Raw genomic sequence first — 27,623 nt, 5'->3', positions numbered from 1 at the left:
TCACTATTGTGTAGTCGTCAGTACGCCGGCAACGCTCGAGCAATATGCTCGTCGCCTAGAGCATAGAGCTTGCGGTTATTCAACACACCAATCTACTTAACTGTGATACTTAATAAATGGAATTTTTATTTTCCTAGTTACATTTAAATCCATAGTTTTATACGGTGCGTTTTCTTTGCGGCAATCTCAACGTTTGTCCATTGGAACGGTAAAATAACTCAGTGGTCAGTGAATCGTTCGAACAGTACTAAAATTTACGAATAGTAATATTATGCAATCTGTTTTGAAAACGAATACTTATAGTGTATTGGAAATTTCAAAGGGAACCGTTGTTGCTTCATAATGTTATTAAGCGGTTGTATGTGATAGTAACACTCGCAAGTTTTTATCAGTTGACGGCACAGATTTGTTTGTTTTGAGGACAGGATTTGCTGGAACTCAAATTAATAATTTAAATTCCTCAGTGTACTTAGTTGAGTATATGAGTGAATCATGGACTCGAAAGTGGTATTGAAAGAAAAGAACCCCCACGACAAAGCGAACTTCATCTCGAAAATATTTCTAACGTAAGTATTACCACGTGTTATTAAACATTGTATTATTTATCTATCTTCATTGATGCTGCATCCGGTCTAGCCGAGTCAAGCACCAACGAGTTGAAAAGAAGAAAAAAAATACCACTTGTCCGGTGCTTCAGTAAAAAATATAACACAGGTCGTAGATCTTACTTTTCTATGCTCTATGTTAACATTTGATATTATTTTTAGTTGCGTTATTTGAATCAAAAACAAAATAGTAATAACTAATGCAAACCCGTTCATCAATATTCAACACCGGTCTCACTCAGTCACCGTGACCTTCTTGCTTTCATACCAATAACAATTTCACGTGTATCTGTTGCTCTTATACTCTACTAGCTTTTGCCCGCTACTTCGCTCGCGTTAAGAAGTAACTATTATTAATGGAATTAATAAAAAATCTTTCTAAGGGGATACCTACGTCATAGTGGTTTTATGGATGCAAAGTCTCAGCCCGATCGGTTTAAAATTGACAGTTTCATAAAAAACTTTCATCCCCTATTATATCCCTTTGGGGATGGATTTGATCAAAATCCTTTCTTAGCGGATGCCTACGTCATAGCATTTACCTGCATGCTAAATTTCAACCCGATCCGTCAAGTGGTTTGGGCTGTGCGTTGATAGATCACTCCGTCAGTCAGTCAGTCAGTCAATCAGTCAGCCACCTTTGAGTTATACATATTTATTTAGATTTACGAATACGAACACATTGCGAAGCTAGATAATTTAACTTTTAAATTAAATTATTGTGCACACAGCATGAGTTAGCGTTTCATACCAATTCCTTCTATAGATGACTAACATAAGTCACAAAATTGTGTTAAAATATTATCAATGTGACCGTGAACTTTGCTGTTTTTGTTGAGAGTTAATTATAGCAGCGTTCGTCAGGTTCATTGATTAGGTAATTTAAAATAGTTATTTATTTTTCAGGAATAAGTAAAGTTAAGTAATGAATATCTATGTATTACCAAGTCGGTTTGAACACTATAAATTCTCATCTATAGGTAGGTATCTGTCCTTCCGTCACGCTATGGCTGGTAGGTATCTAATATTAAAGACATAAACATGGTACTTATGTAGGTCGTCAACTTAATACCTAGCAATGAAATTAATTCTCAAGGTAAAACAAATTAAATTTCTCACAGTTACTTTTGTATCTATACCGATGCTCTTGGCTCGATTGATATTCGATCCCGGGACTGCTCAGGCAGTCGCGACCGCGACTTGCGATCACTTAGTTAAAACCAAACTTGGGTACCGACTCAAATCGCTCTTGAGCAGAAGATGCTGACTAAGCACTAATTCAGACTTTTTTTATAAGTGTGTTTATGGAAGTATACATAAAAAGCTTTTATTTAATTAATACAAAAATCTAAAAAATATAGAGTTGTTAGTAGTTTTGTTATAAAAAATACTAAGTATACCTAATGCTTTCAATAATCTACTCATTGTATCAAATTGGATAAATATAATTATTTTTTGAGTGTTAGGAAATAATGTTTGCTTATATTATATGTAGGTACTTAGCAGATTCTACGTAGGTAATACCTTGGTACATATTATTTTTATTCTAAATTTATACCAGAAGATTTCGACCTCGATGAAGACCTTTAGAGATAAAGAAACTTAAATTATTAAACATTTTGTATTTTAAAACATTTTTGTAAACACTATACACGAATTTCGGAAGTCGGTAACTCGGTATCAATGATTGAGGTCAATGACATAGTTCCGAATTCGCTTCACACATTAGTATTGAAGTGTTAAGTAAGTAGAGTTGGACAATTGATCCTTTGGTAACCTACATATACAATAACATTATGTTCATAATGGCAGTACGTAATTATAATACCGATGTGTCATATTCGTATCACTTAAACTAACGATAAGAAATGTATGCCATAAAAATCTGGTAATAAAATGTTAGACTGCGAGTCTGATTTATCGCGGTCGAAATGCAGGCGGTGTGTCGATTGTACAAAAAACAATAGAGAAATATTACTTGTAAAATAGCTCCGCAACGTAAGATTTCACGCATCATTTTCACGGAATGTGTTTTAAATACTAGGGAAGTCAGCTCAAAGCGGCCACCTTAACTTTGAGTTTAAAAAAAAGCCATTGATCGAAAGATTTTTAAAGAGATTTTTATACTAGCTAGTCGAGAATTTATCGAATTTTTGGAATGGCCAATTGAAATTTGCGTAAGTTGAATAATAATCATATGATTTGCAGATTACGAAAACTTGTCATAAAACCGCTTTGCCCGAGTGGTCGCCCAAAGCGGCCACGGGGGTAAGGGCAACGTGGCCACCCCAAAAGTTTTCAAGCAATGAATTGTTTTTTGTTGGAAAATACCGTGATTGACAAAATAAAAATGCAAAATCAACACATATAATTCACATAAAAAAATCAACAACATTTTACCTATTTCAATCACAGTCAGTCATAATTTTATTTATCAATCTCAATCAATAATAATGTAAGTTCTACTTACTTCTATTATTTTAAGTCTTAATATCTTCTATGCATGCATCTACGAGTTTTTACCTATACCTCGCTTCGTCCCAAGAAGCCTTTTTTTTGAGGGGGAAAATCATCCAGTGACTTCTCCCGCCTTGGGCGAGGCGAGAGGGAGTGTCAGACTCTTACTGACTAAAAATCACCCCGTTCCTTCTCCTGCTTTTCGAGCCGGAGCCCCGGTAAACCCGCTAGGTAGTCCGCAGCTCCGGACCAGGTATCAGCCCTACTGGGCCCCATCTGTGGTGGTCTGGCTCTTTGAGGCGCGCGCGGAACGCAACGCGCCGTACACACGGATCTGGTTCTGTTCGGGCGGCGAGCTACCCTTGCTCGCCGTCCGCAGGCCCGCACTTCCGGTGGCCGGAGATCGTCCTGCGATCTCCGACGCCCGGAGTGTCTCTCGCGACGGCTGGGGCGTGAGGAGGTTCGTCCTCTCACGCGTCCCGCGTCGTCCTTAGCTAGCATGACTGCTTCGCAGAAGGAGAAGACGGCATCCCAGTCCCTCTCGCTCTGCACCATGGTCTGAACCAGTGCTGGGCGCGAGAAGTCCCTGAGGACTTGGCGGTGCTCAGCCCACCCAGGGCACACCGCCACCGTATGTTCTACCATGTCCTCCGGGCCGTCCTCACAGTGATGACACCCGAACGTTTACTCCGTCCCAAGAAGCCTGCGCTGTTTTTCTCTTGTTGAAACCATTGACCATCTAAACAAAATAAATAAGAATTATATCTATGCAGCGATAATATGAAAGTAAGGGCAAAGCGGTCAGTTGGCCGCTTTGCCCGAGCCGCTTTGCCTTTTTCAACCATTTTATTTAAAAAAATATTTTCACTCACATTATTTACTATATTTCGAAGCAAATACCACACAAAAAAGGCAAAATAGATAAGTAACGTTAAACGTGCAATAAAAGCATTTTAATATAAATAGTTTTGACCAAAACAGGTTGAACTTACCTCGTATTATTTTAACAAAACGCACAAAAACATACTTGTCGTTACTAGAACGACGCGTTCGTTCTCACCGCTTGAAAACGAGTGACTGGCGCGGGGCGGGAGGTTTGGTTATACGTACAGAACGGCAACGTTGCGCTATCATTTCAAATAACCGAAAAATTAAGAGTGGCCGCTTTGCCTCCTATGGCCGCTTTGAGCTGACTTCCCTAAACACCCGTAGTGTGTAAATGTAGAATTTCCACCAGTACCTTCAATATCTACGAGTTTGCTGTAAGTTTAAAGTAATCGAAACGAAAGCGCGTTCGGCGTTCTGATTGGCCGGCTCGACTGATTCAACCAATCACAGCGCCGAACACGCTCTCGTTTCGATTCCTTTAAATGTAAAGCAAACTCATACTAAGGGTACAGGTTAGTGTTAATTTCAGACTTGAACCAGGGTATGGGAATTGAAACCCATAGGAACTTACATAGGACCTTTTTGTTTGTGATGGTACCCTTATTCGACCATGCAATAATGTAATCATGGAATACAGGATTTCCTCGAAGTGGATGTGGATACATTCATATATTCACCTTTAGTCAACATTAAAAGTTTTAGTCTCAATAAAAAATAAAGCTAAATGTTTTAAAATTTAGCTTTTTTATAGTTTGAAAGGTCGTTCGTTCGAGTTCGCCGGGTTTGCTAGTTACATATAAAAACATGGATATAAAAATAATAAAGAATAATAATTCGAATATAAGTCGGTATCTACTAGCAAGGTACTATAGGAAATGAAATTGCCCACAATATTATGAATAAAATAAATAAAGACGTACGTAGAGTCACCTCTACCATCAGTAGGTATTGATTTAAAATAACGCAATTAGTTTTAACACAAATTATTCACTTCCGTCCTTTTATTCTTTTTTAAGATCAAGGATATTATTAGTCTACTCGTATATTTAAGATCAATATGTTATGTATCAAGTTTCGTAACTTGGTAATCACTTATCAATGCCGTGTTTTTTGGATATGTTCAGAGATGTTTATTTAGATTTCTGCGATGTGAATGGATAGGTAATGAACGTATTAGGTATATATGTATGTAGCAAAGTATACGGGATGTATACAGCAAAGCTTCAGCGTAAAATATCACTAGGAAATACAATTCCCTAATTGATTTAACAGTCTCACCAAAATGAATGATGTGTCGGTACCTCTTTATAGAAAGGATTTAGGACTAAGTATTTAATTATGATGATAATGACAGTTATCATTGATTTGTTTGCAGAGAAATTGAGAGAAAGGTTATCAATATCAATGAGATACGACTAATTATGTAAAGGTTAATTATAACTAAGTCAATGTTTCTGTTTAATCATTGCATTTTTATTAGAATAGTATCTAAGTAGTAGGTATCTAGTATTACATAAAGAGGTACCTAACTAAAAAAAATGTGAAATGTTTCGTAACATTATGAAATTGATTATTATCTGTTCGTAATAAGATTTATCTTATGTTCATGAAATCGTAGACAGTAAGCTTTTTCATGATTTAAGTACGACTGTTCTACACTCTCCTCCCGTAAGTAACTAGCTGTTATCTTTGGCTGAAAGGCTAATTGATCTAAGCGACATTTTTTACGAAATTGAGTTGAAGACATATTCGGAATCAGTGAACTTTTTCCATCGAATGATCTATATAACTTAATATTGCTAAAAATTGTCGCTTGCATCAATTAACCTTTCAACGGACGTATGTTACTTAACATTTAAGTAAGTAATATTATACTTATAAAACTACTGATTTCGTTTGGAAATAATACACGACTGGTATCGAAATACGGAATCCTTGACGTACCATTTGCACATTGGCTTGCCGGTTCTTCACAGGAATCAGTAAATAAGTAGGTACTGTCAGTTTGTTTATTTAAAACAAAATCTCAAATTCCCCAAGTGTAAAATAGTTACGCAACATTGCACAATAGCGTGAAATCGATCATTTTTTGAGATAATATGCATGTTTTTCTTATAACTGTCTGTCAGAGATGTTTAAACGCTACAACTAAGATAAAATAGACATCTAATTTAGATCCTTAATAAAACCATCATTTTATTAATATTTTGGGTATTAAGATCAGTAGTTCCCAAAGTTATTTGGACTACGACCAATCTAAATTAAGTTCCTAAACTCAGGACCCACCTTCAGGGAATTAAACCGTCATCGATATGAAAAATAAAATACAGAACGGTTGGTTAGTGTGTTTTTCTACAGACAAGATTCACTAGAAATTTGCTTGCGACCCACCAATGAATCGCGAACCATAGTTCTTCATCTTTTGTAATCGGACAAACTTTATAAATACCTCAGCAAGTAAGCACTCACTAGATTCTAGTGACTAATTATAGTCTAGTGACTGGACTACTTACCTAGCAATAAAAAGTTAAAGGTAATTAATTCAACAGTCATACCTAGTTAGAGGTTAATTAATTGGCAAAAGTACACTATTATGTATTTGTGTAAGATTTATTTATTGGCAGGAATATTACAACATTTTAGTTGCTTTATGTAAATAACATTTAAAAACGCTTTAGTGAGGAACAATCTTTAAAGTAGTAAGAAGAATTAGGCAGGCAGCTTTTGAAAGTTCCCCCGAAATCTAAAAGGGTATAAAGGAAACGAAATACTGAAAATACTGCTTTATAAGGACTAAACGCAGTTGCAAAAGAGGCTCGGTTACAGATAGCCGCCATGTAAATCTGCTTGTGAAAAATCGCAGATAAAGAAATTTTAAACATTCGTCGCTAGTTGTTGACAAATACGGTCGAGACACTCATTGCCTAGTCTCAGAGGAAAATATTTATAAAAAAATGCGAAACCGGTATGTTGTCGCCGACAGAATCTGTGACTGGCACTGGCCATCTCGTTCTTGTCTATCGAAGGTTAAACTTTATAGGTATGTTCATATGTTGTACTTTCATTGGTTCATCTCGTGAGTTGAATAAACTCTGCATGAGTGTGTAGGTACTTATTTTAGCTATTTGTAAAGGTAAACTAAATAGTTTAAAACTTTTATGTCGGCAACTTTAAAGGCAACTCATTTTTTGTAAGCCTACTTATGTATACTTGGAAAACGTTGAATGTAACAAACAAAGTAATTAACTCTTCTAGGTTTTGTAGAGTGTTATATCGATATTCGATAGCCGATCAAGTAATGGTTTTCGTAAATATATTCTAAGTGCAGTTAGCTCTCAGCTTGCCCTAATCTCGATCGTAGAGATGAGTACACCAATGTCCTCACAGACAATCTTGTTCTATTGACACAGTTAGATTAGATTAGATTAATGTGAGATTCTGAAATGTAACACACCATTATTTGCTCTATTTACTCAGTATTTGCATTTCAGTAATTTTCGTGTGCTAGTCATTACTGTAGGAAATAAAGTTATTTGGAATGTGGGTAATTGTACCATCAGTGACGTTATAAGTTGCTTATGTATGTTCATACCTACTAAAGAAAATTTTGTGAACTAATACCTAGATTTACCTGTGCCTATAAAGGTATTACCTATGTACATTGATGTATAAAACCCATGTATGATACTTTAACACTTTAAGATATTTTGGATACCATCAGGATTGAGTACTATGTTTAGATTTATGTACAAGTTTGTAATTATTATGATAATAAGGTAAGATGATGAGAAGGAAAATGTGCAACAAAATATTCCGTATCAGTATAATCTACAAAGGACAATTGCTTACAATATTACATTAACTTCTTTATGAAATTCCCAATACCGAATACGCCAATGACGTAGCAACGCAGAAATGCACAAACCTTATGACAACATTGGCAACATTTCGTGTTATTTTAGGAATATTAAACAAATGTCTAAATTAAATCCTAAGTACAAACAGACACCAAAAGTTACTACTTATCTAGTTTACACTGATATTATATGAATCACTCGTCTGTTAGTTTACTGATTGTGAACATTTCTCGAAACTTGAATCATTCTTTATTATATGTCTATAGTATTTTTACTGCTAGTTTATCATTAGATACACTGTACTATGCACTGTCTATTCTCTTTATATAGTGTAAAGAACTTTATTTTTTTAAAGTGTGTATTAATTGCGCTTACTAGACTACAATTTGGAACTAGCGCCTAGCCTCACAAGCAGATCGACCTGAAGTTGCAGACTGTCTGACGGGTTACCGAGGCTCCGGCTCGAAAAGCAAGAGTAGGAACGGAGTGGTTTTGAGTTTGATACTCCCTCTCGCCTCGCTCAAGGCGTGAGAAGTCATTGGATGATTTCCTCTCCCATATAAAAAGCGTCACTAACAGATAGACTAAAAGCGAATCCTATAATATCGTTTCAAAGAGCATCCATGTGGTTTGTTTGAAAATCTTTGATATCGGTTATTATACTATCTATACATAAAAATATATTAGGTAAGGGGATCTACAGGAAAAATAACAATAAATGAAACGGCTAACCACAAAACTAAACAAGCTCTATACCTTTAGCTAGGAATGTTCTAATAAAATAACAGGATCAGTATTTCTTTACCTACTGGAAAATTACCAAGTTTCTAAGAAAAAATGTGTAAATATTTCCTACAGTAGGTATGTACTTACAACATTACGAACTACGAGTATAAGGTTAGGATGATTGATTGGATTCTATTTCACCAACAAACAAAACTGCTTGCGTAATAAGTACTTCTTGTAGGTAGCTCAGAATACCAATTTACGAGTGTTGTAGCCGTTCATGTTATTTCACTGATTTGCGTATAAAAACCTTTTTGTTAGTTCTTTTCATCTCATTTTACTACCGGCAAGCGGTATTTTTGGGATTTTATTTTAGCTCTGCTTGGTTGGTTCAAATTTCGTGCTTAGCAACGTGTTCCACTATCATATTGGAATTAATTAATTATGATATAATGTAAGGTGCCTATAAATATATGTACCTAAGGAATTGCGTCCGATGTTTGACCTCCCTCGCTTAATGAAAATATGAAATATGATATAAATGAAGACTACAGTCTTCATTATTAGTTAGAATAACTTAAGCCATGCAGCGCTTCAAGGAACAATAGATAATTAAGTACATAGTCTCTATTTCAGATTTAGTTGCATTAAATAATGTTATGTTAACAATTAACAGATCATTTTATTGACTATCCGAGCCTATCTCTATATCAAGCACACTACTGACGCTACTATAAAACCTTTTATTTGTCTTTATTAATTCCACGCGTTTGATAATTAACGTTTGTTGTTACAACACAGATCTGTAGCGATGTGGCATGGAGGCCTGAGACCAATGGGATGCGCTCACCAATTTGTCGCGATAAATACTCACAAATTGATTCTTAACAAGCCTAGATTGAAATATTTTAGAATCATGCATTTAATATCGACAGGCTGCATACATATACCAAAATTTTAACTTAGGTACCGCCTACATAGTTTTAGATAAACGGTAAGTAACGGTAAGGTCTAATACTTTTTTTATATATTTTTAGTCGAAAGTACCTAATGTATCAAGCATTTATTAGATTCCCAAATAAGTAACAAAGAAAGTTTGAGTGTAATAATTTGTCAAAGGCATCTTTTCGTAAATCGCTCGTAAAAATTTGCTTAAAAAACTAAAAAAATCTATTGATTTTTCTGTGACACCTTAGATGCCATAATGTCGGACAACGCTGTCCGACATTAGTGGAGGAATAGCCTTTAAAAGTTTTTTGTTGGCAATGAAGGTGTTAAATAAGTGAATCTACATTTTTACCTACGAATAACAAAAGAAAAGAAGAATGTTAACTATGTTATCAGCCAGTCATAAAAATGTTTATTGTTTCGTTGCCGTGGTAACGTAACACATAATGAAGGCATATTAAATTATTATCCTTGCTTATAACATAATTAAACTTTTTTTTTAATTATAATAATAGAAAAAAATAATAACTTATCTGTCTAGTATCTACGACAAACTAGGTAAATACCACACTTGAATTAATTCAATTAAGATAATAATTTAAACGCAACGTCCTCGTAACTAAAAATTTAGTATTTCTGTTAGGAAAATAAATTGATAAAAGTATATAGGTACCGTATTGTTTTGGAATTTTATATCACCCATGTGTCTTATTCTAATTACCTAAATACATAAGGACCAATTTATGTTGATCTTATTAGATAATATCGCACAACCTGACCGGGGCACAGACCTGAATGTCGTCTTGTTTGGTTACAGATGGAGCTTTAGCCTATTTCGTCGTGGATTTAAGCATGGTCTCACTGTGGAGGACTTGTGGCAAGCCCGAGCCGGCGACCACTCCGGCCGCCTGGGGGACCGCCTCGAACAAGCGTGGCAGGAGGAACTCGACAATGCCAAGAGAAAAGGCATCAAACCTTCTTTCTCAAAGGCCATCGTACGGTCGTTTTGGCTTGAATATTTAATGTGTGGCCTGGTTGTAGGATTACTGTTCATCTTTTTCTGGTAAGTAATGTTCTTCACTTTTTGTTTAGCTAGGAGCATCTTGTAAATTATTAGCTACGTTACTATGGTCTTATCACGTCATTGTCATGAAGTAATTGCACGCTCATTACGAGATCGAGAGCAAGCTGTGAGCAAAGGTCGAATTCAATCTACGATGCTTTGGTCTCAATGAAACTGTAGAGTAATAATTCGCGCACGTGATTTCTTGTGTATGTAACTGTGTAGTGTGTAGCTACTGATTACCTCTACCCTATATTATTAAGTAGAAGCTACAATTATCTGTATAAGCATGTTGTTTATATTTGATTTATTATTTGTTTTTATTTTCAGGCCATTAATTCCATACACGTTAGCTTTATTCATAAATTATTTTTCCGAAGATAAAACCCCAGAGAGTTATAGAAATGCACACATTTACAACTTTCTCATGAACTTCCTGAGTATATTGACGGCATTGATGCTCAATCATTTACAATTAAGTCAAGGACGAGTAGGAATGAGAGTGAGAATAGCTAGCTGTTCATTATTGTATAGAAAAGTAAGTATAATTGTCTCAATATGCCTAGATATAGATACCATTCCTGTACATGGTTTAATTTTCTTTTTAATGAATATCTCTATCAACTTTTTAGATATTAAAACTCGATAGAACTGGGTTGAATAAAACGGAGCCGGGACAGGTGATCAACCTGATGTCTAACGATGTAAATCGTTTCGATTTAGTGGCTCTGTTTCTGAACTACTTGTGGGTGATGCCTATCGTGGTGCCGGTGGTCTCGTACCTGGTGTGGCAGCACGTCGGCTGGGCCACTCTCGCTGCACTCGTCGTCATATTCGTACAAACTGTACTCGTCCAAGGTGAGTGGAAAATGCACTGCACTTATGCACTTACATGTGATCATGATAATTTATAATAGAGGACCTAAGATAAACATACCACGTGCAAATGATAAATAACTGCTGCACACAAAAGGCTGCGCGTAAACTCGGATGTGAAGTATCTAGTATCTGTTTCTATATAGGCATGACAATTGAATGTACTTTATAGGTATACGCTACTACCATTGAGGTCCTGATACCTAATTATTTCATAGAATGACTTATACAATTTTCCTCGTTGGAAACACAGTTTGAATTAACTCGAGCACATTTTTATTGTTTCCAGCCTACTTGAGTAACCGCCAAGGAGTATTACGAGGAAAAATTGCTAAACGCACAGATGAAAGGGTAAAAGTTATGAGTGAACTTGTAAACGGTGTACAAGTCATCAAAATGTATGCCTGGGAGAAACCTTTTGAGAGGTTGGTCGACAAACTGCGGAAGTAAGTAGTCAAAACAGACAACAGAATTAAAGAAAGTACCTAAGTGTAAATGGCCTCTTAACAATATTTTGTTGTTGCTAGGATGGAGGTGAGCTTCATAATGCGCACATCTATGATCAAAGGATTCTCGACGGCGCTGAGCGTGTTCACAGAGCGCTTCATCTTGTTCTCGGCTGTCGTTGCGTTTGTGGTCATGGGCGGGGACATCCGCGCCGAGATCACATTCTCCCTCGTTCAGTATTTCAATCTACTCCAACTCGCCTGCAACATATTCTTCCCACTGGCCCTCGCATTTCTGGCAGAAACTAAAGTCTCAGTGAGACGCCTTGAGGTAAACCACATAAGAACACTTTTAATACTCATTTAACGGATGTTCCATCCTTTTATCTCTTTACGTTATATTTAAACTGCTATGTTTGGTTTAGGAGTTCTTGTTGTTGGACGAACTGACACCTGCGAAGTTACCGCTAGCAATCGATTCGAAGGAAATAATTAGCAATGGTACTGAGAAGGAAAAGCCGAAGCATACGGGCTTGATATTGAATGGACTGAGCGCGAGCTGGCAACCAGAGGCCATTGTGAACACGTTGAGGAACATCACGCTGACTGCAGAACCTGGAGAGTTTGTGGGCATTGCTGGCCTTGTGGGATCTGGAAAGGTAAAAAAAATATTTTCTCTAAATAAAGTGATTTAGCCTTCTCTGCTCATGGTGTAATTATTTACGGTGTTTATGTCAGTAGTATATTTATACGGAAGGTACCATTAACCTCGACTTAACGTCACCTCTGAACAAGCATATATTTGTAAGTAAATCATCGTTATTTTTATGTAAACTCATAGTTATTTTTGTCCCATATAGTCGACCCTTCTGCAAGTCATCTTGGGTGAGTTGCCTCCAACGCAGGGCACCATATCGTTGGGTGGTGCACGAGTCTCCTACGCCAGTCAGGAACCTTGGCTCTTCGTGGCAACCGTTCGTCAAAATATACTCTTCGGACTTCCATACGATCGCATACGTTACAAAAAGGTGAGGCAACTTGACATTATCTACAAAACATAAAGTGCTTTGGTTAAAAATGCTTACTTTTACGCCTATAGATACAAGATAGAATATAGATCAATCAAAGAATAATATACAATCTATCATTTTTATTGAACATGGCCTTGTAAGAATACATAATATGTATTATGTATGTACAGTATAGTAACGCATCATTTTTATTGAACATGGCCTTGTAGGAATACATAATATGTATTATGTATGTACAGTAGTAACGCATGCAGTTTACATTAAAACGTGCAGTGTAGATAGTAAAACGATACAAACGATGCCTTAGGCCATTCTTACTTACCTACTGTGGGGTTAAGAAAGCCTTGATTACATTTCGGCGAAATGCGATAGCTGCGGATTGATTTAAAATACATGGAAATAAAGCATCTATTGCTAGAATAATGTGTACATGTTTGAGTCAATATAATTAATGATGAGTATATTTGAAGGTCGTGAGCGCATGCGCACTGTTGCGGGACTTCGAGCAGTTGCCTGCTGGAGACTCGACACTGGTTGGAGAACGAGGCATCAGTCTGAGTGGAGGACAGCGCGCGCGCATCGGTCTCGCCAGAGCATGTTATAGACAGGTAACTGGGGAAAATTCCATTATCTAGCTAGAGTAAACGCTACACATTATAGTGTTATTATAAAATAAGTATCATCTTTCATAGAAGAAACGTGTTCGCATCAGAGTAAAACCGTAGATACATACGTGGTAAAAGTATCTAGTACAACCTAAGCAGAAAAAATCCTTAAACTCATTTCGATGGAAAACTAAGCAGAAAAAGATCGTATTAAAATTTCTCATAACTTAACTGCGGCAGTACTTTGGTAGTTAGATATTTGAATCATCGTACTTCGATCGCTGACACTATTCGATTTCTGTGTACACAAGTAGACAATGACGCGGTGAGTAATTGTCTGACATGCTCACTTTTATTAATTTGTTCATGGCACATAGTTACTCGTCCACACCAAGATTACACACATTAAGGAAAATGAACGATCTCAAGGTCATGCAGTGTCGATAAATGCTTTTGATCTGAACAGACACTAAAGTGATCGCATAGAAATAAATTATTGATTGCTGATAATACTATTTACATAATAGTCAGTGATAAACGCCGAAAGATAAACTTGGCTGTTGAAGCGCACGGAAGTATGCTAAATATAGATATAGAGAATCAATAAAATGTGCATGGTAAACAACAAAGCGCCACACTACACGCGGCATCCGTTTCTTTTCTGTGGGAAAGTATAAAATGGTTCACATGAGCAAAGTATACAATTATCGAAATGAAAGCAAAATCGCTATTTCATTTTTATTAGAAGTTATGGTTAAAGTGATAGTAGATAGTACACCTTGGTATAATTTATAACGGTAAAATGGGGTGAATAGAATTCAAGGGGTGAATAGACATAGGAAGGGGGTGAATAATTAGAACATTTTCTCAACATTTATTCACCCCTCTTCTATATCTATTTACCCCTCGAATTCTATTCACCCCGTTTTACGGTGCCTAAACAAATGTGCATTCAGTGAACGGATAGCTTAGCTAAGTTTCATTCCTTTATCACGATTTTTGATTGACCACTTCCGAAGATCATTTTGAAAAACGTCTAATTGATGTTTTATTTTTATCCAGGCCGACATATACCTGCTGGACGATCCTCTATCAGCGGTGGACACGCACGTCGGTAAACACCTGGTATCAGAATGTGTGATGGGATTACTGAGACATTCTACGAGGATCCTGGTCACACATCAGCTACACCATCTCAAGTCTGCTGATAAGGTCGTCATCCTGCACAACGTAAGTTTTCATCTCTCTTCACTACTGCACCGATTGCTAAATCTACTTTATCTGATACATTCTATCGTTCACGCTTTAGAGATAACTGTCTAAAATATCTAGTAGTGTTTACACATGTCGAGCTGCCTATACAAAATCAATGAATAACCGTGATAATGTAGATGTCTATTTTCACACGTATTACATGTATCCTATTCGTGCCTTATCATTATATCTATAGGATTTTCATGTAGTGTATAGACACTACTCATTAGACATTGTCTAATGTGGTGTAAAAAGTTGTAAAATTCCTATGCCAGTGTAGTTGTATATTTGCGATTGTTTGATACATAACTGATTAATATGTTTACAATTCTAAACAAGTACCTATGTTTATTTACCTAGCTAACAGCTAAAATAATAACCGACGCGACGTTAACCCAAAATCTCGAACACGTTTTTGATACTACCATTACCAGCATTAGCTGTTCTATCGGGTACTTATAATAAAATCGAAAAAAAAAACAGTTTGTTAGGCGCTACACTGACGCTAACGACGCGAGCCGGCGTAGTTAACTTTGTCCTTGCTATCAAGTGCTTGAGGCGATCAGTTGTCCTTCTTAGTTAAATTAGATGGTGGTCTAGTAAAAAACAATACCTAGAAAGGAATCGTTTCATATTTACTCTTGCTACATTTTCCACGTTATCACACTGTGTACATAATACCATGCCGCAACATTAGTACTTACCTTATAAACATCATGTGCAAGGCAAAGTACAATATTTTTATAGTAATTATGTTTTCCTAAGTAAATTCAACCTATTTATAAATTCTATCTATGTAGCTTCATACGTTCAAAATTTTATTTCGTCAGTAGGTACTGCGTTGCGATAGTCATGGATATAAAAGATATACCTACCTATTATTATAACGTGGCGAGCAATATTCAAAAAGAAAAAATAGTTTATATTTTTTTTACTTATATCAAACAAAACTGCGTTTGTGAAAATGAGCTGTAACATCTCTTCATTTTAAGGACGTAGCTTTATTTTCCTAAAAATATTTAAATAGTGATTTACATAAAAATTCAAAATCAACAAACGTCAAACGCTAATAAAATAATAAAGTAAAATAAATATATGTATTTAATATTCAACTGATACCCTTTATTGTTTAATGAAACTGTTTGCTGAACACAATTATCTAGACGTGAATAATTTATTTGAGCACTATTTCTGGGCTAATATTTACTTTCTTAAGCGTAAAAGTAGGTGCATAAATTAAATACCAAAACAAACGCCACGTTGTAAGTTGACATTGTTTTAAGAATATTAAAAAAAATACGATAAACATAATATTATGAAGGTAGTTAGATATTACAGATTGAAGGTAAGCGTCCACAGGCCCGCATCGTACGCATCGCACGGGTCGTACGCATTCTGTATGACGTCATCAGTACGCATCGCATGTAGGCATTGCTGATGATGCGGTCCTTACGATGCGGATCAGTGGACACAGTTGTTGAATTTCTATACAAGACAAAGTAAAACCCGTTGCGTGTGATGTGGGCCTGTGGATGCGTACCTTTAAGTCTCTAACTCAGCAAGAAGTTAGCAAACCGGTATGTAAAGCAAGTTCAGTATAATGATCATTTATAGTCACCAAATATGTTTTGTATCTATTCTGAAACTTAACTGTGACACAATGAAATCAATTTCGAATACCAGCTGTATCAATGAGCAACGCAAACAAAACAATGTGTACCCAGTCCCAGTACCTACCTATTGTGCGTAGTTTGTAAGTGGCTAGTTGTTAAAGAAAATGTCATTGTACCATGCCCTATTTATTTAACGTGACTGAGACAACAGTCATGCTTTTACAGCAACAATGCAAGTTCATCACAAAGCGGTGACTTAATACTTAACTACTCTGTCCATTGTTTAAATTTTTTCACTGAAGAATTAAGTATAGGTTCTATCTAAAATTTTAAAGAAGATTAATGAGTATCCTATTTGGAACCACAATGATGTTACTGTTTCGGCTTTTATGTGATTTAAAAATAGTGTGCTTTTGTATTATTCGTTGGTGGTCGCTGCAGCGTAGTTGTCGTATCTACGGTATAGTCACAGTACCTACGGCGGCGTAGTACCTATGGGGTAGTCAACAGCATAGTCTTAGTACCTACGGCGTAGTCGATGGCATAGTCGTTTCTCCTACGGCGTAGTCGTAGTACCTACAGCGTAGTCGATGGCATAGTTTTTTCTCCTACGGCGTAGTCGTATTACCTACGATGTAAGCGTCTTGCCTACGTCGTAGTCGTAGTACCTACGGTGTAGACACAGTGTCTACGGCGTAGTCTCTACCCTAATTTTTCAATAATATAATTAATAATCACTCAGTTGCAATTATAGGACAAAATATATCTGCAAATAATTATTTTCAATAAATACAAACCACAAATTAAGCAAAATATACTGTATTTATTTAATTCAAAGTTCAATAAATGATCACACTGTACTCGATACTGCGAGCGCTTTGATTGAATCTGTGAGTAATTAATATGCTTCATCATGCTGATTCGCCGCTACAAACATCATGTAACTCGATATAGCTACAACTCGGAAATCTATATTCATGTCATCAGTCATCAGACGTCAATGTTGACCGTTACAAAATGTCAATATGTGATAACGTAACATATGCAAGGTCAAAAGGAAATAGGGTAGAATAAGTTCTAATGCATTAAATATTTTATGGCTCGGTTTAAGTATTTGCGGTTAAAATATTTGTCCGCGTTACTCATGAATGTATTTTAAAGCTATGAAGAGATCTCGTATTATTTTAGTTTTGTCATCAAAAGATATTTTACACTAAAGTACTCCCTAATATTTGGGTATATTCAAATGTAATTTTAATTTGTCTCAGGGTGAAATAGAGACTACTGGATCGTTTGACGATGTGTCGCGGTCGCCACTGTTTGCGGAGCTGCTCCAGGAAGAGGAACAACCAGAAGATCCGAAAGTCCAGTACCTTCGACAAAGAACTCTTTCTATACAGGTAAACAAATACATATTTATCTACTTAAAGATAAGTACTACGGCTTATTCATGTAACTAATTACTCACGTCGTTAGACGTCGCGCATGCTTTTAGTCATTATGAGCCCTTGTCGTGGCTTGAAACTAGTCGAGCAACCACCTCGATCAGCCAAAGAGAATAAGCCTTGGCAGCGATTAATTTAGTCTCAAAAAACTTAATTATTATCAAACCTTTATTAACCATTTACTTCTTGATATTTTATGTAGGTGTTCTCGTAACTTCATTGATAATAAAAATAATATTCCATTTTTATTTAATTTAAACGTCTGTCTGTACTCATTTTTGGAATAATTTCAAAGTATTTCTAAGCTAATCATCAACAATTTATTTCGTTTTTCATTCTTATCATTTGACTTTGACATTTTGGAATAAGTACCTATATTAACCTGATTCCATTATGGCTTGTGCTACAATTTAAATATGCACATATGTATCTATAACTGTTAATTGTCTCGCAGAAGTAATTCATGAATAATATGTAGGTGTAATTTACATATTATGATAATATTATCTAATGAAGTGTAATATAAATAATCATTAAATAGGTACTTACCTAAGTAATTGAGTATTATATGAACAAGTGCCTATTGTTAAACTTAGATTTTGTATCATATTATCAATGTATCTAGACTTATTATGTAGATAGATAGATATTACCTATCATTGCTGATATCGTTACATAATAACTATCGATAATAATGTTGGGCCAATAATTTCTTGTTGCAGTCTCATACAAGTACCAACACCTTACAAGATGGGGCTGTGGCTGATGAGGTTGAGCAGGAGGAGTCGGCCGAGCTGATGGGAACAGGTAATTCATCTTTTCAATTAGTTCTAGAAATTAATAAATGTCTATATTTTACGAATTGTCTTGTGTACTTACACGTGCGTCTACGTCCTCTACCATAGTAGACTTTAACAAAAAATATATGTGGCATTTTTCTCTCTTTTTATTTTTCAATAATTAATTCAATAAGTAACTAATTACCTACTTACATACATAAGGTAGAGCAATATTCTATAGGGGTAATTCATGACAAAACTAATACCAATATTTACATACCTCAATATTCTTCTGTTTAACCAAATAGTTCAATATTAAGTAGTACACATACACTCAATAAAATCAATAAAACTGGGAATTCCCGCGTGACACTTATCAAATCATCAATAAGCTTTATCTAACTACAACACAGAATCTATAACGATAAAGTGATTTCTACGCAATACAAACGATGAGTTAGCTTAAACAAGACAAATATCTAGGCAAGCGATGTCTATTATCAATTTACTATTTATTCAGTGATAACAGGATGACACAAAGACAGCTATATCTAATCGATATCTAACAAAAAAATACTAACATTTTTGCTGATGTCATTTATAAACCGCATCGTCATTGATGCGTGTTGTTCTCAATAATCATCTCGTTAATTCAATCTATACATATAATAAAATCGTAGAAAAGTGCTGTCTGTACATTGAAAATAAAAACAAAAAAAATAGCAGGGGTTATTGTTATGTCGATGTCGAACCCAAAAATGTAATTAACTTTTTTTTTGTCTGTTTGTCTGTTTGTCTGTTTGTCTGTTCGTCTGTGCGCGCTAATCTCAGAAACGGCTGATCCGAGTTGGATGCGGTTTTCACGAATATATTGTGGGATGCTTAAATTTACATTTAGTGTTTGTTTCATGTCAATCGGTTCATAAATAAAAAAGTTATGTCAAATTAAAGAATCACGTCGAACATTCTATGCTTATACCATTAATCTCCGCAACTATTTGACGGATTTGGTTGAAATTTGGTACAGATATAGTTTAGAACCTTAGAAAGGACATAGATATATTTCATATCACATAGATACAAAAATCAAAAAATAAAAATAAGAAATAAATTATTTATAAATAATTCTATGTCGATCGTTACACGACTTCGGTTCATGTTATTGTTTTAATTCATCGAAAAAAAGTAAATAAATAGTAAAAAGGTATGAAAAAAATAATATCAATATAATAAAACATTTAGTACAAAGAAAATGCTCTAACGGAGTATAGATAATTCTATGTCGATCGTTACACGACTTCGGTTCATGTTATTGTTTTAATTCATCGAAAAAAGTAAATAAATAGTAAAAAGGTATGAAAAAAATAATAATATCAATATAATTAAACTTTTAGTACAAAGAAAATGCCCGAACGGAGTATAAATAAATAATCCAAGTTGTCTTTATCCTCGATAGATGGCGTTGGGATCGAAATAGATCGCGCTATGGTTTCGTTACATTCATTTGGTTGGGTATCGGCCGAGCGCTTCGGTACTATCGTAGAAAAAGTGTATTATCAGTCGTATGATTATTTGTCTGTAGTGGTCCTGCTGTTTCGTATATTCTAAATTGGTTTCGTTGTATTTGTCAATTAATAAGTTTATTTGTTGGGTTTTCCTGGTTTTCTGGTTAAACTATTTAACGTAGGTTTAGTTTGATATCGATTATTAGTAGTTACTGTAGTTAGTTTTTTTAATAAAATTGTAAGTCTAATTTATAAATTAATTAGATTAGATTAGATTTAAGTCGTTTCTTTAAAATTATTTAGTTTAAGCTTGGTTATTATAGCATAGAGGATAGGTTGTAATATAGTTTCTTTTTTAATTGTTATAAATTCGTAATTCGTAGCTTTCTTTAGTTTTAAGTTAGTTCAAGTCCGTTTTTAAACTATTTTTTCAATGCCCTAAGTGAGTATACAACTATTAAATTCAAACGCAGAGCTCATTATGTTGATTTTTGAAGAGTTCCCTGGAATATCTTTCACATCTCATTTTTGAAGAGATCCCGCGAGATCGGGAACTATGTGGTTAAAACCAAAAATTTGCCGGAAGTCACTATTCCACGCGAACGAAGTCGCGGGCAAAAGCTAGTGTTTTATAACATTTTTTATGTTTATTACTCAAGTACTTGCATTCCCTTTATTACGTATTGCTTACAAGTCTTACAACTCATTTACATTGACGTCTTATTATTATGCGACAGCGACGCGGAGCGACACCTAATCACGTAAAAATAAATAAAAAGAACTGTGAAGTTCATAACAATACCTACACAAAGTTTTTATCAGAATCCAAAGTGGCATTCCTAAAAATGTGAGCCTATATATATAATGTATAGTACTTAGAAAAAAAAATTAAGTATATTTGTAACGTTGCTAAGATAGTACCTATTATCTCGCTATTACCAGAGCTACCTGCACCGCGGTACAATGTGTCGCTTGGGGTATGCGTCTACCATCCATGGTTGAAGGATGGAAGTAATTATTTTGTCATTACTGGGTTGGCTACGTGTCACTAATTCACATAGGAATAAAGGGTGTGGGTTTAATTCACGCTCGATACTACGCCACTGACGTCATTGTGTGATTTGATTACTAACATCAAAATATTTGGTGTCGGTTGTTCACATGTGGCATCTGATATCCGTTTAACCTTTGACTTTTAAATATTAAATTAAAATGTAGCATGACTCGACACATTCAAATAATTTGTAATGTAAGTTTATGGTGACGAATTTAAAACACTATTAATAGTAGGGTATTGATTCTTCTAAAATATCAAATCATCCTACGTTTCTACGACTATTATCTATATATATGTATAGTACTAGGTATGTCAATGCGGGAAAGTTCGTGTCTATCCCCGGCTAGGCCATGTAGATAGCAGTAAATTGTTTAAAAAAGTATTATTAATTAAAATTGTTTTTGTATAGGTCGTGTACCAGGCGCGGTGTATCGTCAATACTTTCGCGCCGGCGCTGGCTGGGGCCTCATCTTATGGACAACGTTCAGCATTCTTCTGGCACAAGTCGTTACCTCCATCAGTGACCTTTGGCTGACACAATGGTAAAATAATAACACTATTCCACCACGTATCTTTAATATATGGTAACGTAGCATCCAAAAGAAGCTGAGAATTTTTATTGAACCATTATTGTAATCTTTACAGGATGAATGTCGTGGAAATAAGACATGGATTGGAAAACAACCAAACGACTACTCCTCTCTTCCATAACATCACAAATGGCAACAATTCTATTGGCAGCAATGACACCATTAGCAATTTCACTACAGAGCTGCCGACCACGATACCCTCGTCCACAGAACTGCCCAACATGACTGTCATTGATACGATGGTGAAGACTGTCCTAACTATGCAGAATATTACGTCTGTCTACGAACCAATCAACCACGACTATTATATTTATATTTGGGCGATTGCTATTCTAGGCTGCATCATACTCACAACTGGAAGGTAATTACGGTTTTTGTTTTATACCATTTGCTTTGACGTAAATAAATAAACATTAAATCCATAAATTCTTCCTTGAAGATTGGACTTAATTTATCGAATATTAATTTCAGATCGATTTTGTTCCTGTGGGTGTGCATGCGTAGTTCGATAAAGTTGCACAACCAGATGTTCAGCAATATACTGGCGGCCACAATGCGCTTCTTTGACACCAACCCTTCTGGACGAATCCTGAACAGGTTCTCTAAAGACATGGGAGTGGTTGATGAGATCCTACCGAGGATGTATTTGGACAGTATACAGGTAGGTTGTAACTAACAATTCATCCCAAGATAATAATTGCATTCTTCTTGACTTAAGTACCTAATAAAATTGTGGTATTCTGTTTTACAGATATTCATGGTAATGATGGGTATTCTCGTGATGGTAGCGATAGTCAACCCCTACATGTTGCTGACAACGGGTGTCTGTGGTATCCTTATGTACATTTGGACTGTGATTTTCCTCAGCACTGCACAGGCTATTAAAAGGTTCGTAATTATTCTCCCATTTAGTACTCCAAAAATTTCTAGTTGTTTTTATGATTGGTTCAATTTTCATCTTTTATTACACCTGTCTAATTAATTACAGTTATAACATGATATTCTTTCCAGGGTGGAAGGTACGACCCGCAGTCCCGTATTCTCACATGTTTCGGCAACGATGGCAGGACTAAATACAGTGCGTGCTTGTCAAGCGCAGGATATGTTGCGAGATCAATTTGACGACAAGCAAGACGTGCACACAGCGGCCTGGTAAGTTCCACCACTGGTTCACACTTCGTTCATAGCAATCGTAGAGTGATCTACCATCTTCTTCTAGAATTGATGTTTATTTGTGCCTATCTTTTTTCCAGGTACTTAACGATCGTCACAAACACTGCATTCTCTATTTGGTTAAGTCTTATCTGTGCGACTTATGTCGTAGTCGTAGCCTACACATTCTTGCTCCTGGATGACGGTTAGTATTCTTAATAATAACAGATTAGTCAGTTTTTTTTTATGTTTGAACTCTTATGACTATTTTTTATGTATACAGGGACTACAAAGTCAGGAAACGTCGGATTGGCGATTAGTCAGGGCTTGATCTTAGTCAATATGGTGCAGTATGGTGTGAAACAAGCGACAGAGGTGATCTCACAGATGACAAGCGTGGAGCGTGTGGTGCAGTTCACATCGCTACCACGTGAGGTGACGGACGGCCCTGCACCACCCACCGGCTGGCCTCAGCGCGCGAGGCTGGTCTTCAAGGATCTCTCGTTACGATACGACAAAGATGCCGATCCAGTGCTTAAAAAACTTAACATTGTTATTGAAAGCGGATGGAAAGTAAGTAATCTGGTTGTTATGTATTGAAGAAATCAAACATATTAACGCCATAACCGAATTAGAATTCAAATAACCATTGAATATGTTTTAGGTGGGAGTAGTCGGTCGTACGGGAGCCGGCAAATCTTCACTGATATCAGCTCTCTTTCGCTTGGCGCCTATTGAAGGGAATGTTTTCATTGATGATGTTGATACCGGCGACATCGCTCTGAAGGTAAAATTTGATCCATAAGTGGTTGTAGCCTGATTCTTCTTTTTCCGATTTAACGTTTTAATTCTTATTCACAGGAGCTAAGATCAAAGATCTCAATCATTCCGCAAGAACCAGTGCTCTTCTCCGCTAGTTTGCGTTACAATATGGATCCATTCGACAAATATACTGACGCTGATATTTGGACAGCATTAGAACAGGTATGTTCATGTTCTATTGACTTTAATATATAAACAAACTTAAGTAATGGTTAAGTTTACTACGTACAGATAACGGCGAATGAATCATTAATGTGTCTAATGTGTGTTTTAGGTGGAATTAAAGCGAAGTGTAACCTCCTTATCATCAGCCGTTCAGTCAGGCGGTTCTAACTTCAGCGCTGGTCAGAGACAACTGCTCTGCTTGGCGCGTGCGGCTCTAGGTCGTAACAAGCTACTTGTGCTCGACGAAGCTACAGCTAATGTTGATCCGAAGTAAGAAACCCGTTTGAATTTTGGCCTTATACTTCACTTAATACAGTTTTGTTCTGGATTTAATGATGTTTTCTGTCTTTCTGCAGTACGGATGCACTTATTCAAAAATCAATTCGCACACATTTCGCGGATTGCACTGTGATCACGGTGGCACATCGACTGCACACTGTCGCTGACTCCGACAGAGTTGTTGTGAGTATTCTTAACTTTTGTATTTCTCTACAATAACTTAAATGTCTCAAAATAAATTCTATGGGTACATTAGTTAAATACTATTTTCTTGAACACGTTGAGATAAGCCTAGGTAATCTTATCGTTGTTAAGAAGTTTAACGACTTGAATCACAAAACCTATTAGTGGTAGTTAAACTTTTACATAACGTATTCGAAACCAAATTAAGATAACGTCCCAAAAATGCAACCTCCCTGAAACTCCCATTAATGTTATACATTTTTTTTTTTAAGATTAAAGACTTTCCAAAACTTTTATACCATAAGGCGTAATAAAAAGTTATTTAAATTAACTTTAAATAATATGACTTTTGTTCATTTCAGGTAATGGAAGCTGGTGAGATAGTGGAATGTGGTCATCCACACGAACTGCTACAAAAGCCCGAGGGTCACTTCACTCGCATGGTGCAGCAGTTGGGTCCTGCTGCGGAACAGAGTCTGCGCGACTTGGCGGCAGCCGCGCATGCCGAGCACATCAAATACGTCGACGCCGACGATAACAACCAATAACGTACTTAATGGTGTCTTACTTAATTTTTACTCCACTGTGACTCCCCAAAGAGAAAGTTGTTTTAGCCTATAAGTCACGCGTTAAATAACTTTGCCGTTTCAAAGTGGGTCTCAAAAGCGGTGTGCTCATACTTACTTTATGTAGGAGCGTCGTGTACCTATTCTGGTTTGAGGATGGCAACGTTATTTACGTATAAAGTCGAGCTATTTATTCGACAAACAAAATATAAATAGCGAAGTTTTAAATTATGTCTAACATTAACTTTGCTCTGATTGTTTTACCCAACTCTTATGGGTTGGCGAAAACTTCAGTAGCTATGTTTACGAAGCGTTCCTTCGTTTGTGCCTTTGATATTTATATAAACCAGATTTTGAAATATTAAAAATATATCTTTTATATGTAAGTTCTTCTAAAGTTCCGTAATGTTGATTGTTGTTATATGAAAATTTCGGTCACGAAATGAAAATCGTCTCTAAGAGAATTAAGAACATTTTAAAACCAAGAATTTCTTTTTAATTTATCACAAATAGTTATTATTTCTTACTTTTAAATTACTTTAAAAATACTTATGACCTCATTGATAGAGCTGTGACTGCCAATGACAAAGGTTTTTTGTTAACAATTTTGATTATGTATTTAGTTTTGAGATAATTTTTACTACTACATACATCACTTCACCCATACAGGTACTTAATATTGAGGTTTTGTCACAAAAACGTGTCTAAGCTAAGTAAAGAATATACTTAATATGTATGCCTATAGTAAATAACTCCAAATTACAAAACTAATACAACATTCCAGCCAATTAAGGTACTTAAACAGTGTTTTTTTACCGATCACTATTCATCTCTCAAATTATTCTATAGAATATAATATTTATAAGTGATCAAGCAGATACTTATAATGTATATTGTTAAATTGTGTGCCTCATAAGAATGACTGTTAAATTTGCCTTGAATGAAAATATACCAAGTGAAAAAGCGCCTTATTGAGATTACTGTTTATACAAAGTTGTTATTATATTGTACAAATGTTAAGGGAGTAGCTGAAAATAATGCTGTATATAACATAAGGTACTCAGTGGGCCTGAATTCCTATTAAATTGAATATTACATAAAAGAAGTATTTATCTATCTCTACTTGTGTACTTACTGTTTGACTTAAACTGTGTACTTATGTGTTAATAAAGTTGTGGTGATTATGTTTCTGAATGTGTCTATTTATTGGTATACCCAATCTACATCAATGATATAAAATTGCTTACCAAAATAATATCCAATTCAGTTTTCCTTGAACAATGTTCAGTGGCTAACTTGACAGTTTTATTTCACAAATAGTCTCATTATAATGAATTTATGATAAACAAAACAAAGTAATATTTCTTGTAAATTGTTTTTATTTCAAATAAGTTGCACTTTTCCATTTTTAACAAGATCCGCTATGGGTTTGTACTGCAGAATATGTTGGGATCCCTCTGAAACAGATGGAAATTTCAAAAGGTTTATTATAAACAAGTAAATGTTTCTACAGGTATTTTTGTTAAGTTATTGGACAGAGATTATTTTATATCATAGTGACAACAATAAAATAAAAACTAAGACTGCTAACAAACCTTCTAAATCTATCTCTTCATCCTCGCCAGCCAGGTCTTCTAGCACTACACCATTGATAGTCTCATTGGCTTTCAGAAACACATGGCTTTGCATGTTTGGATGTTCAGCCATTTTGTTTGATTCAAACATTTGCATATTACCAGGCATTTTATCAAGAACAACAGTCTTCATATGATTTTCCATATTTAATAGGTATTCTTGAGCATACTTATATTCCATCGGGGTTAGAAAATTGGTCCCAGATTCAACTCTTTGTCTTTCTTCATTTAATATTGGTATACAGTATTTCTCTATTTTACTTAATCTAGTCTTAAGGTAATTGCATATTATAAACTTTATCCTGCTTAATTCCATTTTGTGGATTGTGGCGCGAAGATCTGTTTTGGGCAGTTTGTTTATGTTGCGCTCCATGTGTTGTATTTGTCCCAGCATACATTCTACCATATCATTTCGATGTGGTAGTATTTCTGGAGCCAACCTCTCGTTTTGCCAAGCACTTTGAAGAGTTTTTAGCACTACTTCAGCCGTAATTTCTTCTTCTTCGTCTTCACTTAAGGCTATGTTGTCGTCGGTTAAATCCATGCCTGTTATTGTGTAAGTACGAACTTAACGAAAACTAAAGTAACATCAACTTGTAATACAATCGAAACCTACGTAAAAAATACGCTCCTGTGGTTTTATTTGAATGCAAAAATTAACAAAATAAAATAACTAATAAGCGTCTCGTTTTCGTTATCTTTTGATTAAAACATGACAGTTGATGACAGTTGACACTTGACAGCACTCTCTACAGTAGACAATGAGTAGACATGACATTGACACTACAGAACAATTTGGTCTACCACTACTATGGACAAAGAGGAGTATGTTGGAAATAAATAAATTAAATAATAAATAAATTTATTTATAATATTAATAATAAAAACCGCTAAATTGATTTTTTAAGATCCGATCACGTATCCACCACCACCACCATATTATACAATATCTCTCAGGTAAATAAACTAAATAATTGATCTAAAAACTTATTCCACTAGATGTGATAGGTAACAATTTAAGTACCTACGATTTAATCAATGAAAATTCTTACATACTTACGTACGTAACGTACCATG

At 35.4% G+C, this 27,623-nt stretch overlaps 2 protein-coding genes across 2 annotated transcripts; one reads left to right on the top strand and one right to left on the bottom strand.

Annotated features, from left to right (window-relative positions):
- Positions 1-26,106, top strand: LOC118262414 (ATP-binding cassette sub-family C member 4). Its single transcript, XM_035573738.2, has 24 exons — positions 1-566; positions 10,299-10,544; positions 10,875-11,082; positions 11,177-11,402; positions 11,710-11,866; positions 11,948-12,197; positions 12,292-12,525; positions 12,727-12,894; positions 13,368-13,505; positions 14,565-14,732; positions 17,638-17,769; positions 18,537-18,621; positions 21,565-21,697; positions 21,801-22,106; positions 22,217-22,406; positions 22,497-22,633; positions 22,757-22,897; positions 22,999-23,102; positions 23,181-23,470; positions 23,562-23,684; positions 23,759-23,881; positions 23,994-24,154; positions 24,241-24,346; positions 24,709-26,106. Exons 1-24 carry the CDS (start codon positions 493-495, stop codon positions 24,892-24,894), a joined length of 4,086 nt encoding a protein of 1,361 aa, XP_035429631.1. The 5' UTR covers positions 1-492; the 3' UTR covers positions 24,895-26,106.
- Positions 26,107-26,271: 165 nt separating this feature from the next.
- Positions 26,272-27,288, bottom strand: LOC118262415 (DNA replication complex GINS protein SLD5). Its single transcript, XM_035573739.2, has 2 exons — positions 26,508-27,288; positions 26,272-26,369 (listed from the first exon to the last, which is right to left on the bottom strand). Exons 1-2 carry the CDS (start codon positions 27,088-27,090, stop codon positions 26,296-26,298), a joined length of 657 nt encoding a protein of 218 aa, XP_035429632.1. The 5' UTR covers positions 27,091-27,288; the 3' UTR covers positions 26,272-26,295.
- Positions 27,289-27,623: the final 335 nt, after the last annotated feature.

Source organism: Spodoptera frugiperda, chromosome 12 (assembly GCF_023101765.2).
Source record: "Spodoptera frugiperda isolate SF20-4 chromosome 12, AGI-APGP_CSIRO_Sfru_2.0, whole genome shotgun sequence".
Classification (NCBI taxonomy): domain Eukaryota; kingdom Metazoa; phylum Arthropoda; class Insecta; order Lepidoptera; family Noctuidae; genus Spodoptera; species Spodoptera frugiperda.
This window is presented reverse-complemented; position numbering and strand designations above follow the sequence as displayed.

Bases quoted from the DNA above. Each gene is read 5' to 3' on its own strand.
- LOC118262414 (XM_035573738.2), top strand. From the start codon at position 493: ATGGACTCGAAAGTGGTATTGAAAGAAAAGAACCCCCACGACAAAGCG. The intron at 11,867-11,947 runs GTAAGTAGTCAA...TGTTGTTGCTAG, and splicing joins TTGGTCGACAAACTGCGGAA to GATGGAGGTGAGCTTCATAA. The intron at 21,698-21,800 runs GTAAAATAATAA...TAATCTTTACAG, and splicing joins GACCTTTGGCTGACACAATG to GATGAATGTCGTGGAAATAA.
- LOC118262415 (XM_035573739.2), bottom strand. From the start codon at position 27,090: ATGGATTTAACCGACGACAACATAGCCTTAAGTGAAGACGAAGAAGAA. The intron at 26,370-26,507 runs GTTTGTTAGCAG...CATCTGTTTCAG, and splicing joins TGAAGAGATAGATTTAGAAG to AGGGATCCCAACATATTCTG.